Here is a 12,414-nt window from a genome sequence, read left to right on the forward strand (position 1 = left end):
GGGGATACTGTATATACCATTAGAGGGGATACTGTATATACCATTAGAGGGGATACTGTATATACCATTAGAGGGGATACTGTATATACCATTAGAGGGGATACTGTATATACCATTAGAGGGGATACTGTATATACCATTAGAGGGGATACTGTATATACCATTAGAGGGGAAATATACTGTATATACCATTAGAGGGGAAATATACTGTATATACCATTAGAGGGGAAATATACTGTATATACCATTAGAGGGGAAATATACTGTATATACCATTAGAGGAGAGATATAGTGTATATAATATTAGAGGAGAGATATAGTGTATATACTAGTAAAGGGTCAATCTGGTAAATATCAGACTCATTAACTTTAACCCCATTTTGTTACTGGGCGATTAATCGATTATGAAAATAGTAATCGATTAATTTCATAATCGATTAGTTGTCGATTAATCGATTCGTTGTTTCAGCCCTAATGCATACCCATAGCAAATCTGGGCTGCTTTAACTTTTCTAGTTTTCTGTCCTATTTTCTGAATGTGATTGATGAATTTAATTTTATTTTTTTTCCCCCCACAAAAAAAAAAAAAACTAAGATATAAAACAATTGATACAGAAAATTGGGAGCAGTGACAGTGTGGAGCCGCTGCTTCCCAACTGACATGAATGGGACTGCCTGCACACAACACTTGTATATCCCATTGCAGGTAAATGCAGCCCTTGCACTGGTGTACCCATTGATGTGCATCATGTGAACAAGGTCCATGTCACACAATCTGCTTATTCTAACAGGTTTCTATAGTCTATGTACATTGTTCAGTTGTTCAAGGGCTTGTTGCACACAGTTCTAGCAGTCTCTGATTCAGGTAACAACTGGTCGATCTTCAGCCAGAGGCCAAACTAAGCAATTGAGCGAGTAATTCCTCTTAGTCAAGTGTAGGGTAGTAGGAGTGTTTGAGGGAAGTACAGCTAGTAATGATAAGTCTGAAAAAGGTACAGTGGGTGAGGATTCAAGATCCCCAAAAATCTACAGTGAGGGGAAAAAAAAAGTATTTTATCGGCTGCTGATTTTGTATGTTTGCCCACTGACAAATGATCAGTCTATAATTTTAATGGTAGGTTTAACAGTAAAAAGACAATTATCCAGATCATAAAAACAACAAAAGTTATGAATTGATTTGCATTTTAATGAGTGACCCCTTTGCAAAACATGACTTGGTACTTGGTGGAAAAACCCTTGTTTGCAATCAGAGGTCAGACATTTCTTGTAATTGGCTACCAGGTTTGCACACATCTCAGGAGGGATTTGTCCTCTTTGCAGATCCTCTCCAAATCATTAAGGTTTCGAGGCTGACATTTTGGCAACTCAAACCTTTAGCTCCCTCTACACAATTTATATGGGATTAAGGTCTGGAGACTGGCTAGGCCACTCCAGGACCTTAATGTGCTTCTTTAGACACTCCTTTGTTGTCTTGGCTGTGTGTTTTGGGTCATTGTCATGCTGGAAGACCCATCCACAACCCGTTTTCAATGCCCTGGCTGAGGGAAGGAGGTTCTCATCCAAGATTTCATGATAAATGGCCCCGTCCATCGTCCCTTTGATGTGGTGAAGTTGTCCTGTCCCCTTAGCAGAAAAACACCCCTAAAGCCTAATGTTCCCACCTCTATGTTTGACTGTAGGAATGGTGTTCTTGGGGTCATAGGCAGCATTACTCCTCCTCCTCCAAACACGGCGAGTTGAGGCCAAAAAGCTTGATTTTGGTCTCATCTGAAGACAACACTTTCACCCAGTTCTCCTCTGAATCATTCAGATGTTCATTAGCAAACTTCAGACAGGCCTTAACATGTGCTTTCTTGAGCAGGGGGACCTTGTGGGCGCCGTAGGATTTTAGTCCTTTATGGCATAGTGTGTTACCAAAGGTTTTCTTGGTGACAATGGTCCCAGCTGCCTTGAGATCATCAACAAGATTCTCCTGTGTAGTTCTGGGCTGACTTCTCACCACTCTCATGATCATTGAAACGCAACTAAGTGAGATCTTGCATGGAGCCCCAGACAGAGGGACACTGACCGTTATTTTTTCTATTTGCGACTAATTGCACCAACTGGTGTCACCTTCTCACCAAGCTGCTTGGCAATGGTCTTGTAGCCCATTCCAGTCTTGTGTAGGTCTACAATCTTGTCCCTGGCATCCTTGGACAGCTCTTTGGTCTTGGCGGAGAGATTGGCATCTGATTGCTTCTGTGGACAGGTGCCTTTGAATGAATGAATAACTTTTATAGCGCTATACATGTTAAACTAAATCGCCTCAAGGCGCTTTTGCCGCCAGTGTCCATCTGGGTCTTCAGAAGAGATGAGCTTCTTCCTGAAGACCAGATGGTTTTCTTCTAAGCGGATGTCCACAGGTAGAGTGTTCCATAACCGAGGTCCTTTTATACAGGCAACAAGCTAAGATTAGGAGAACTCCCTTTAAGAGAGTGCTCCTAATCTCAGCTCCGTACCTGTATAGAAGACACCTGGGAGCCAGAAGTTGTGCCGATTGATAGGGGATCAAATACTCATTTCATGCATTAAAATGCAAATCAATTTATAATTTTTTTAAATGAGTTTTTCAGAATATTTGTTATTCTGTCTCTCACTGTTAAAATAAACCATTAAAATTATAGAGTGATCATTTGTCAGTGGGCAAAAGTACAAAATCAGCAGGGGATAAAACACTTTTTTCCCCTCACTGCAGTATGATGGTTGTTTGCCATTAGAAAAATGGTGGAAACCAAGACATGTTGTCCTACAGTAAAATTTGTCAACAGTAAACCGAACCAAAAGCAGGCAATGACAGGCCGTAGATGTGATCATGCAATCAGAGGGAGTCTGTCTTGGAGGACTATGGGTAAAGAGCTAAGGCTGCAAGGTCCAGTCTGCTTTGCGGCATTGGAGACCTGCGGTTACATCAAGGACTGGCATGTCCTATTAGGGTTATGTTAGTAAGACAGGAACACCCGCACTCACTGGTTAGTAACAGAACAAAGTACACAGGACAGGGTGTAGGAATAGAATGGGTAGTAAAGACTGGTTAGCAGGATGGATTTATTTATTTTGGGTCAAGCACTGGTACTAAACCAGCCAATCTTTACAAAAAAAGATTCGGTAAAAAGGCCAAAACGACTGATGGTTGTAAAAATATCTGCGGGTTTCTCCAGAATAAATTTAAGCTTCTCAACTGGTTCAGACTCCGTTTTAGCAACATGGAGGTGTCATTTTGCTAGCAAGTGAAATTACTGGCTCTAGATTAAGGTGTTATGAATAAATCCAATGCATTGATACAGTAGGATTAAAAAAAAAAAATAAAAAAAAAAAAAAAAGAAAATCAAACAGAACAGACGTCTGCACAATTGGGCACCTTCATTGCAAACCTGAAAGGGTCAAAAAGCAGCTTTAGGTTTATGCCAGAGAACCCTCTTAGGATGAAACATCCCCAACCATGGCAACATCCAGTTGTTGCTTTATAAAAGTCGAATTGTCATGATTTCAGAACACATACTATATATGTATGCCTGCGCTATTATACAATTTTCAAAAATAGTTTTTTTTAACAGCTGTACTCAGCCAGAGAACGGTTTTAGGGTAGCAGCATTTTAAAAGAACAGTAAAAGAAGTCCAGGTATAGTTAGTCCTGCACTGGAGAGTGCATATTTGGAATTTGTTAGTATCGAACACAAAAAATTTAATCAAGCAACCAGCTAGGAAAAACAATGACGTGTGGTGACAACATGAGACCAAAGGAGGTATTTTAAACCCACTTCGGGGGGGGGGTCACATATACCCTGACATTAAGTGAAAATTAAGCAGCGTGATGTTCAGAAAGGGGAGGATCAGCCTGAAGCAGCATTTCTACTAGAAGAGGCCGGGAGGGCTTGTGTAGATTTGTTTCTGATGTGCTCCTGCGTCCTGAACCTCCAAGTGATTGTTCTTTATCCAGCTAGCAAGTGCCTTCAACTCAAACATTTAACAAAATCAGACAAGACAAAAAAAAAACACAAGTTAACGTCAATAAATCAACAATTATCACCAGTACATAGGATGGACAGTCGACTTCCACGACATGACAACAAACCTTGGTTGAGATATGTCAGGGTCTCTTCATGGAGTTTAATAGCAGGGGATGTAGCTGAGCACAAGACATACTGGAATGGGGGCAGCTTTGCATCCGTGTCCGGTGAGAGATGCGGTTCTTCCTGCTTAAAAATCGGTAGAGCAAGGACGTCTCTGAAAAGAAAAAAAAAAAAAAAAAATGAGGGTTACTATACAGTTCTACAGCATGAACAGAAGGAAAATACGACATTATGACCAGCATTTCCAAAAGAAAGCAATATATATATATATACACACACACACACACATTTATTTTTTCCTCCCACTGACACCAGTGATGGGGCATTATTCCTCCCACTGACACCAGGACATTTTCTACTCCCATTGGCCACAATCCGGCCCCCCCTAAAGTACGAAAGACCGTAAACGTGCCCTTTGTTTAGAAAGTTTGGTTCGTGCTTGTTGATTGCATTTCCTCCCATCCTATGCATGAAGGTGAAAAAACAGAAGGCTACAGAATGGAGCTGCTCCACCATTAAGGTATGTTTTACTTGAACTTGTCCCACGGGGATGCACTCTCTGGCCAGGGTCCCGGCTCTTGATTGGATAGATTGATAGCATCGCAGCCATTGGCTCCCGCTGCTGTCAATCAAATCCAATGACGCGGGTCCCCGAGTCCTGCATTCGGCCTCTATGTATGGAAGTCAAATGCAGGATTCGGGAGCGCACCCGCAAGGTAACCCCCTCGGGAGAGCACTTCGCCCAGGGGGTTCTCTGATGTGGGGAGGAGCCGCAAGAGCCGCCGAGAGACCCCAGAAGAGGATGTTCGGGGCCACTCGGTGCAAAAACAAGCTGCACAGTGGAGGCAAGTATGACATGTTATTTAAAGAGGAAGTAAACCCTAATGGGTTTACTTCCTCTTTAATTCCCTGCAAAGGTAAAGCATAATATACTACTATGCATCGCATAGTAGTCCATTATGTGTCACTTACCTGACACAGGAGCCAGCGAAGTCACCGCTGTCCCCTGTAGTTCCGAGCGTCCATCTTTTTGGTGGGTCTCGCTGCTCCGGCGCTGTGATTCGCCGGAGCAGCGATGACGTAGCATATTGCCGTGATCTGCGGCTTACCCAGTGTGCCTGCGCGCCGCTGTCTACAGGTAAATATCTCCTAAACCGTATAGGTTTAGGAGATATTTCTTGGACCTACAGGTTAGCCTTAATCTAGGCTTACCTGTAGGTCAAAGTGGTTTGTAAGGGTTTACAACAACTTTAAAAGAAAAACCCGAACCTTTAGTATCACTTTAATTGCGGCATTTTGCTTTTGCATGGAATCATTTACCTGAATGAAGCGCAGCTAGAGAGGGTAAGGGCTGCATTGGATGACTTATGCACGTAATAAATAAAAAAGTTATGCCCACTTTTGCATTACTTTCAGTACCAGCCCTCGAACATTAGACAATTTCCCAACAATTTCTCAAACAATATATTCTTGGACCACCTTTGGAGGAGACTTGGCATTCAGAAAACGAACGTCACTACACAACCCAAAGCTCTACCAAAATTTCATTTTGCTGCTATAGCGATGAAGAATTTTGCTCAGCAGGAAGTCGCCAAGCACCACCGCTAATCCACTTTATTATGCCTATCCTATGCTACAAGACACAGTTACAAGTTTAATCTCCCAGCTGGAGCCCAATCTTTTTTAAAAATCCATATTTAGTGGGGGGGGGGGGGTGTTGAGGTTGAACTGCCAAGGCCAGAAAAGTTGACTTTCTGCATAGCTGGTGTAATCCAGAACATTGTGAAGATTGATGTTGGCTGGCTAAGCGCCACTGAAACAAGTTCAACAAAATGTGACCACTCCTGTCAGGATAGATCTGGTTCAAACAAGAGCTGCATGTGGAATAAGCATTACCCGGCATGCAATGGGAGCAACGCACGCTAGGACTTTGTGATGTAATAACCAATATTTCATCGGATAAAAAAATCGAGAACATCCAAAAAAAAAAAAAAAAAAAAAAAAAAAAAACGCACAGCTTGGCAACTAGGAACCGGAATCAAACAGCTGCTGCAACATTAGAATAGAAATCATATACTTGCTAAAAAGGGCATTTCAAATCTGAGTGTTCAAAAATAGACAAAAAAATAAAAAATTAAAATTTAAACCCCCAACAAGCTACAACTTTACAATTTATGACTACAGAGATGAGGCATTCTGGGAGATTATATCCCCCAGGAAGAAGTTTGAAAGCAAAATAAATTTGTTTCCTAGGACGACCTTCCCAGCGACCTTTACTGGAAAAACCCAAGATTAAGTAAAAGCTTAAATCAAGTATTACATTTTTTGCTAGACTTAGAGGAAACTAAACGCCTTAAACTGGCTCGCCAATATACACTTGCTGACCAGGCCTTTTTCGGGGACTTGTTTGCAAGTTTAAATTAGTATTTTTTGCTAGAAAATGGCAATTGTTGCAATATTTTATGCCACACTGTATTCGTGTAGCAGTCTTCCAAACGCTATTTAAAAAAAATAAAAAAAATAACATAAAACAAAAAAAAAAAACAAAAAAAAAAAAAACACTAAGGCTGGGTTCACACCATTGCGAATTGGTGGCAGGTTCCCCGCATCCTATTCACAATAGCAGGAGATTTTGACCGGCTCTGGAGCTGCTTCACATATCTCCGCTGCGAATTTGCACAGGAGCCCTGTGCATCTTTTGGTTAGTTTCAAGTCCAGATTCAGCCAAAGATTCAGGCTGAAAATCGGACCTGAAAACGGTGAGCCAGGACGCACTGGAAACCCCTGCTGGGAGCCACACGCGGGCAATGGTGTGAACCCAGCCTTAAGGCTAGGTTCACACCATAGCGATGCGGGAACGCCGCAAATCCGCTGCGTTTTCCCGCATCGCATGCCTCCCGCAGGCAGTTCACACTGCCCTATGCGGACTGCTGGGAGTGTCAATGAAATGTTAATGACACGCCCAGATACGTCCGCATATCGCAGTGCGATCTGCACACTCGCACAGGAATCGGATCGCATGGTGTGAACACCCATGCGATCCGATTCTGCTGCGGACCAAAAAAAAGGGTCCTGTGCGAGTTTGCGGCGGGTGCGATGCGAATTCAGCCATACTCTGTATGGCTGAACTCGCATCGCACAGACAGATCGGATGTGATTTGCACTGCGGTGCGAATCACATCCGGCTCTCTCACCCGCAGCGGTGTGAACCCAGCCTAAAGGGGTTGTAAAGGTTTTTTTTCTAAATAACAAACATGTTATACTTACCTCCACTGTGCAGCTCGTTTTGCACAGAGTGGCCCCGAACCTGTGCTTCTGGGGTCCCGTGGCGGCTCTCTTGGCTCCACCCCCAGCATGCTGAGGAGTGCTTGCGGGTGCGCTCCTGTGATACAGCCAGCGGCCATAACCACTCACTGTATCACTCGGCCCCGTCATTGGATGCGATTGACAGCAGCGCAAGCCAATGGCTGCACTGCTTTCAACCCATCCACTAACCAACAAACTGCCAGGTTGAGCAACGAAGAGGCTGTTGGGGGCGAGCGCAGGACTTTCGAGGGGTCAGATAAGTGGAAGGTGAAGGATTGGGGGGGGGGGGGGCGGCATTGTCGGATGTTTTTTCACCTTAATGCATAGATTATTATAGGTAAAGAAATTTTGACTTTTACAACCCCTTTAAGTTAGCCCAATTCTTTTTGTAGAATGTGAAAGCCGTTACGTTGAGTAAACAGATACTCAACATGAATGAATGAAATGAATGAATGAAATACTTGTATAGCGCACAATGCGAACTGAATCGCCTCTAGGCGCTGTCAGGCGTTAAAATTGCACACGCTCGTGGAATGGCGACAAACTACGGCACTTAAAAATCTCCATCGGCGACGCTTTAAACATTTTTTAAAGGTTATCAAAATGGAAATCGTTGTAATATTTTATGTCACACAGTATTTGGGCAGTGACCTTTCAAACGCAATCTTCTTTTTTAAATACACTAATTTTAATGCAAAAAACAAATACATAACCCAATATTTTTGGTAAAATTGGAATGTTATGCAGAGTAAATGGATACCAAACATGTTGAGTTTTAAAACTGCGCACGCTTGTGGAATGGCGACAAAATACGATACTTACAAATATCTCCATAAATTTCTACAGGTTACCAGTTTAGAGTTCATTTCAGGTACTTGTATAGCGCCGTCAATTTTACGCATCGCTTTACATATCCATTGTACATTCACATCAACCCCTGTCCTCAAGGAGCTTACAACTTAAGATCCCCAACACACATACATATTACTAGGACTAATTTAGACAGGATCCGATTAACCTACCAGCATGTCTTTAGAGTTAACCTCTGTGGTCTGCTCTCCGCTCAGCAAACCCCCCCCCCACACACTTACCCAAGCATGATCTTGATCCAGCGATGTGCACAAGAGCAGCATCTCTCCTCATTGGTTGAGACAGCAGCAGGGTCCACTGGCTCCTGCTGCTGACTGTCAATCACAGCCAGTAAAGAGACAGGGGTGGGTCAAGCCGTTCACCATCAATGGACACACAGAGCAGGGCTCGGGAGCAAGCATGTAGGAGTGCTCCCTAGAGTAAGTGGCTTTCTATGGGTGCACATGGCAGGGGTAAGGATCCAGGAGCGCTGGCGGGGGACTTGAGAAGCGGATCAAGGCTGCTCTGTCCAAAACCATTACACAGAGCAGGCAAGTATAAAGTATTATTTAAAAAAAAAAAAAAAAAAATACTGAGTTTACAAAACACAAAGTTTAAAATGGAAGATAGGTCTGGACCCAAACAGAAAAGAAAATGCAAATCTCCGATATCAAACACCCAAAGTATCTTCTCGTACAACATATTTCTGTACCAATTCGCTACCATGCAATAAATATTGAAAACGGCCAGCAAACCCAACCCGGCAGCAAACCCAACCCAACCCAACATGGCAGCAAACCCAACCCAACCCAACATGGCAGCAAACCCAACCCAACCCAACATGGCAGCAAACCCAACCCAACCCAACCTGGCAGCAAACCCAACACAACCCAACCTGGCAGCAAACCCAACACAACCCAACCTGGCAGCAAACCCAACCCAACCTGGCAGCAAACCCAACCCAACCTGGCAGCAAACCCAACCCAACCTGGCAGCAAACCCAACCCAACCTGGCAGCAAACCCAACCCAACCTGGCAGCAAACCCAACCCAACCTGGCAGCAAACCCAACCCAACATGGCAGCAAACCCAACCCAACATGGCAGCAAAAAAACAAAACTCAGCCACCCAAAGTAAAATCTAAGGCCCACACTGGATACATTTCAGGCAGTGCTGCATAAATCCCAGATCTGAGCACACGAGGCATCTGCAAATGATTACAGCTGGATGGCAGTAAACATTTTCTCAGTAGAGTAGGTCCATGTCATGTCCTTCTGTATGGCTTCTTGTGTACACATGTGCAGACGTGCTTTTGTGAAACCAATTATTTTGACATCTTATGTCACAGCCTTCATCTGCATTCACTTTAATGTAACATGCCCTAACCATTTGTGCCCCCCCCCCCCGCGGGCCTCTGACATTCCATCCACCACAAACCCCCTACCTTCTATTCTTTTTTCCCCCCTGTCCTTTAATATCATCCTGTTATGTGTGAAGGCAGCCAGAATTGAAGTGTCAAGTCAACCCTTCCTTCTCTACCCCCTCTAACAACCCCCCCCCCCCCCAACATTCCATGTTTTATCTTATGCTTTTTCTCAGCGGTTGGAACCGCTTAGTCTGGCTACTTTTCATTTTCTGACAACTGCATTTCTGTCGTTTCAGCATAACTCGAATATTTTCCAGTTGATGACTTTTGTACAAAGCGTTCTTCATGCTCTGCACTAGGACTGCTCATATCAAGCACATGTTTATTTTCCCGAAAACAAAAAAACATCTTCTGAACCTCCAACACAAAAACGTATCGAAGGCTCTAATAAAACATTTCCTCCTCCCCCTGCTGCATCTGAATTCTCCTCCTTACCCTTCCCTCCCCCCCCCCCCCCCATACAAATCATTGAAATCAAATTGCAATGAAATGCAAAACTAGTGGAAGGTTCCAAACTTTTTACCCAATATGTAGGATACATTTTTAGCTCCAATATTAGAAATTTTAACTGCAATAGTGTCTTTCAAATGAAGTTTAAATGCAAAACTTTGTTCTGATCATGGAGATTGGTAAAAGCAGTTTCTTGGTGCATTTTTTTTGGTGCGTCAGTTTTCAGATTTTCTTTCACTTATGTCAAAACAACTTTGAGGTGGAGACCGCACTGCATCGAATAAAGCGGTTAACCCAATGGCAGCCAGTCCATTAGATGCACATGGGCACCACCGACCCCCCTGAGCTACGTGGCAATTGGTATTTTTTTGAAACATGCGATTAGAGCTAGAGGGGCTCTACTAGGCTTCAAAAAAAAGGTGGGCTCTAGGCGCAGATAACAGCCTCTCACAGCCTCTCTCAGCCACCCTGCCCCCCCCGCCCCAAACAGCCTCTCTCAGCCGCCTCGCCCCCGTGCCCCAAACAGCCTCTCTCAGCCGCCCCGCCCCCGCGCCCCAAACAGCCTCTCTCAGCCGCCCCGCCCCCCAAACAGCCTCTCTCAGCCGCCCCGCCCCCCAAACAGCCTCTCTCAGCCGCCCCGCCCCCCAAACAGCCTCTCTCAGCCGCCCCGCCCCCCAAACAGCCTCTCTCAGCCGCCCCGCCCCCCAAACAGCCTCTCTCAGCCGCCCCGCCCCCCAAACAGCCTCTCAGCCGACCCGCGCCCCAAACAGCCTCTCAGCCGACCCGCGCCCCAAACAGCCTCTCAGCCGACCCGCGCCCCAAACAGCCTCTCAGCCGACCCGCGCCCCAAACAGCCTCTCAGCCGACCCGCGCCCCAAACAGCCTCTCAGCCGACCCGCGCCCCAAACAGCCTCTCAGCCGACCCGCGCCCCAAACAGCCTCTCAGCCGACCCGCGCCCCAAACAGCCTCTCAGCCGCCCCGCCCCCGCGCCCCAAACAGCCTCTCTCAGCCGCCGCCCCGCGCCCCAAACAGCCTCTCTCAGCCACCACCCCCGCGCCCCAAACAGCCTCTCTCAGCCGCCGCCCCCGCGCCCCAAACAGCCTCTCTCAGCCGCCGCCCCCGCGCCCCAAACAGCCTCTCTCAGCCGCCGCCCCCGCGCCCCAAACAGCCTCTCTCAGCCGCCGCCCCCGCGCCCCAAACAGCCTCTCTCAGCCGCCGCCCCAAACAGCCTCTCTCAGCCGCCACCCCCACGCCCCAAACAGCCTCTCTCAGCCACCACCCCCGCGCCCCAAACAGCTTCTCTCAGCCACACCCCCGCGCCCCAAACAGCCTCTCTCAGCCACACCCCCCCACCCGCACCCAAACAGCCTCTCTCAGCCGCACAATGCCCCCCCCCCCCCCCCCGGCTGCCCAAACAGCCTCACAGTCACTAAAATCCTTTTGACAAGCCTGAAACGGCTGTGAAACATCGGTTAGGAGAAGCAACTAACAGACATGACAGTTGTGGCAATCTACACAGGACAAGGTCATTAAACAGATCTGCTGCAGCAAGCTCCGGGAGGCAAGGAGAGGTCACCCGGCATTTCAGGTCATGCCAAACGAGGACACAGACATGTAAAGCACACAAACCTGGCAACCCTCCCTCGTCACATAGAGGGCAGGGAGCGAAAATAGACCTTGGCAACGGGCACGGAAAACATCGGCTTTGGTTGCATCAGGCAGGAATTGGACAAGAATTAAGTAAAGGCTTCAACCCTAAGCCAAACACTTACACTGTATTAGACACGCACTGCTAACGCTTCATGTACGCGGGACGTTTTAGAACCCTCTCCTGAGCTATTTAACTAGACCGATAGTAACTCACGTTTCCAAACGTAGCTATGCCACGTTTGCATGCCACATTTAGATGCTCCCCCCCCCCCCCCCCAAATAGTGAAAAATGTATCTCAAAAATGGCAGTAAACAAAACGCAGCTGAAAGCGATTTAACACGCTTACAAGCTGTTACAGGCATTTAGCATTTCAAATGCCTCTCAACATTTTGTCCTGAACGCATTTTTTTTTGCTTTCCAAAAAATGTTTCTAAACTCAACTGCCTGAAAACTACTATAAATGACCCTGTGTACATGTACCGATAAGATAACAAGAGAGTTCAGGAGCAACTGGAAAAAAAAATTGCCCAACGGCTCCTAAACGTCAGTTTACCAGCAGCAGTATACATGAGGCCTAATACTTCAGCAAAAGGATACCCCTTTGTGAAAAGCACGCTACACTC

The 12,414-nt window shown here is 45.8% G+C and overlaps 1 protein-coding gene across 1 annotated transcript in view; it reads right to left on the reverse strand.

Moving 5' to 3' along the window:
* Positions 1-12,414, reverse strand: part of TFCP2L1 (transcription factor CP2 like 1) — a gene marked incomplete in the record, with an annotated part of 54,692 nt that overhangs the window by 26,691 nt on the left and 15,587 nt on the right. The window contains 1 exon segment of the mRNA XM_077449689.1: positions 4,112-4,263. Coding sequence (XP_077305815.1) covers positions 4,112-4,263 — 152 coding nt within the window.

Source organism: Lithobates pipiens, unplaced genomic scaffold (assembly GCF_037356315.1).
Source record: "Lithobates pipiens isolate NorthernLeopardFrog02 unplaced genomic scaffold, aLitPip1_a1.2 Scaffold_22, whole genome shotgun sequence".
In the NCBI taxonomy this organism is placed as follows: domain Eukaryota; kingdom Metazoa; phylum Chordata; class Amphibia; order Anura; family Ranidae; genus Lithobates; species Lithobates pipiens.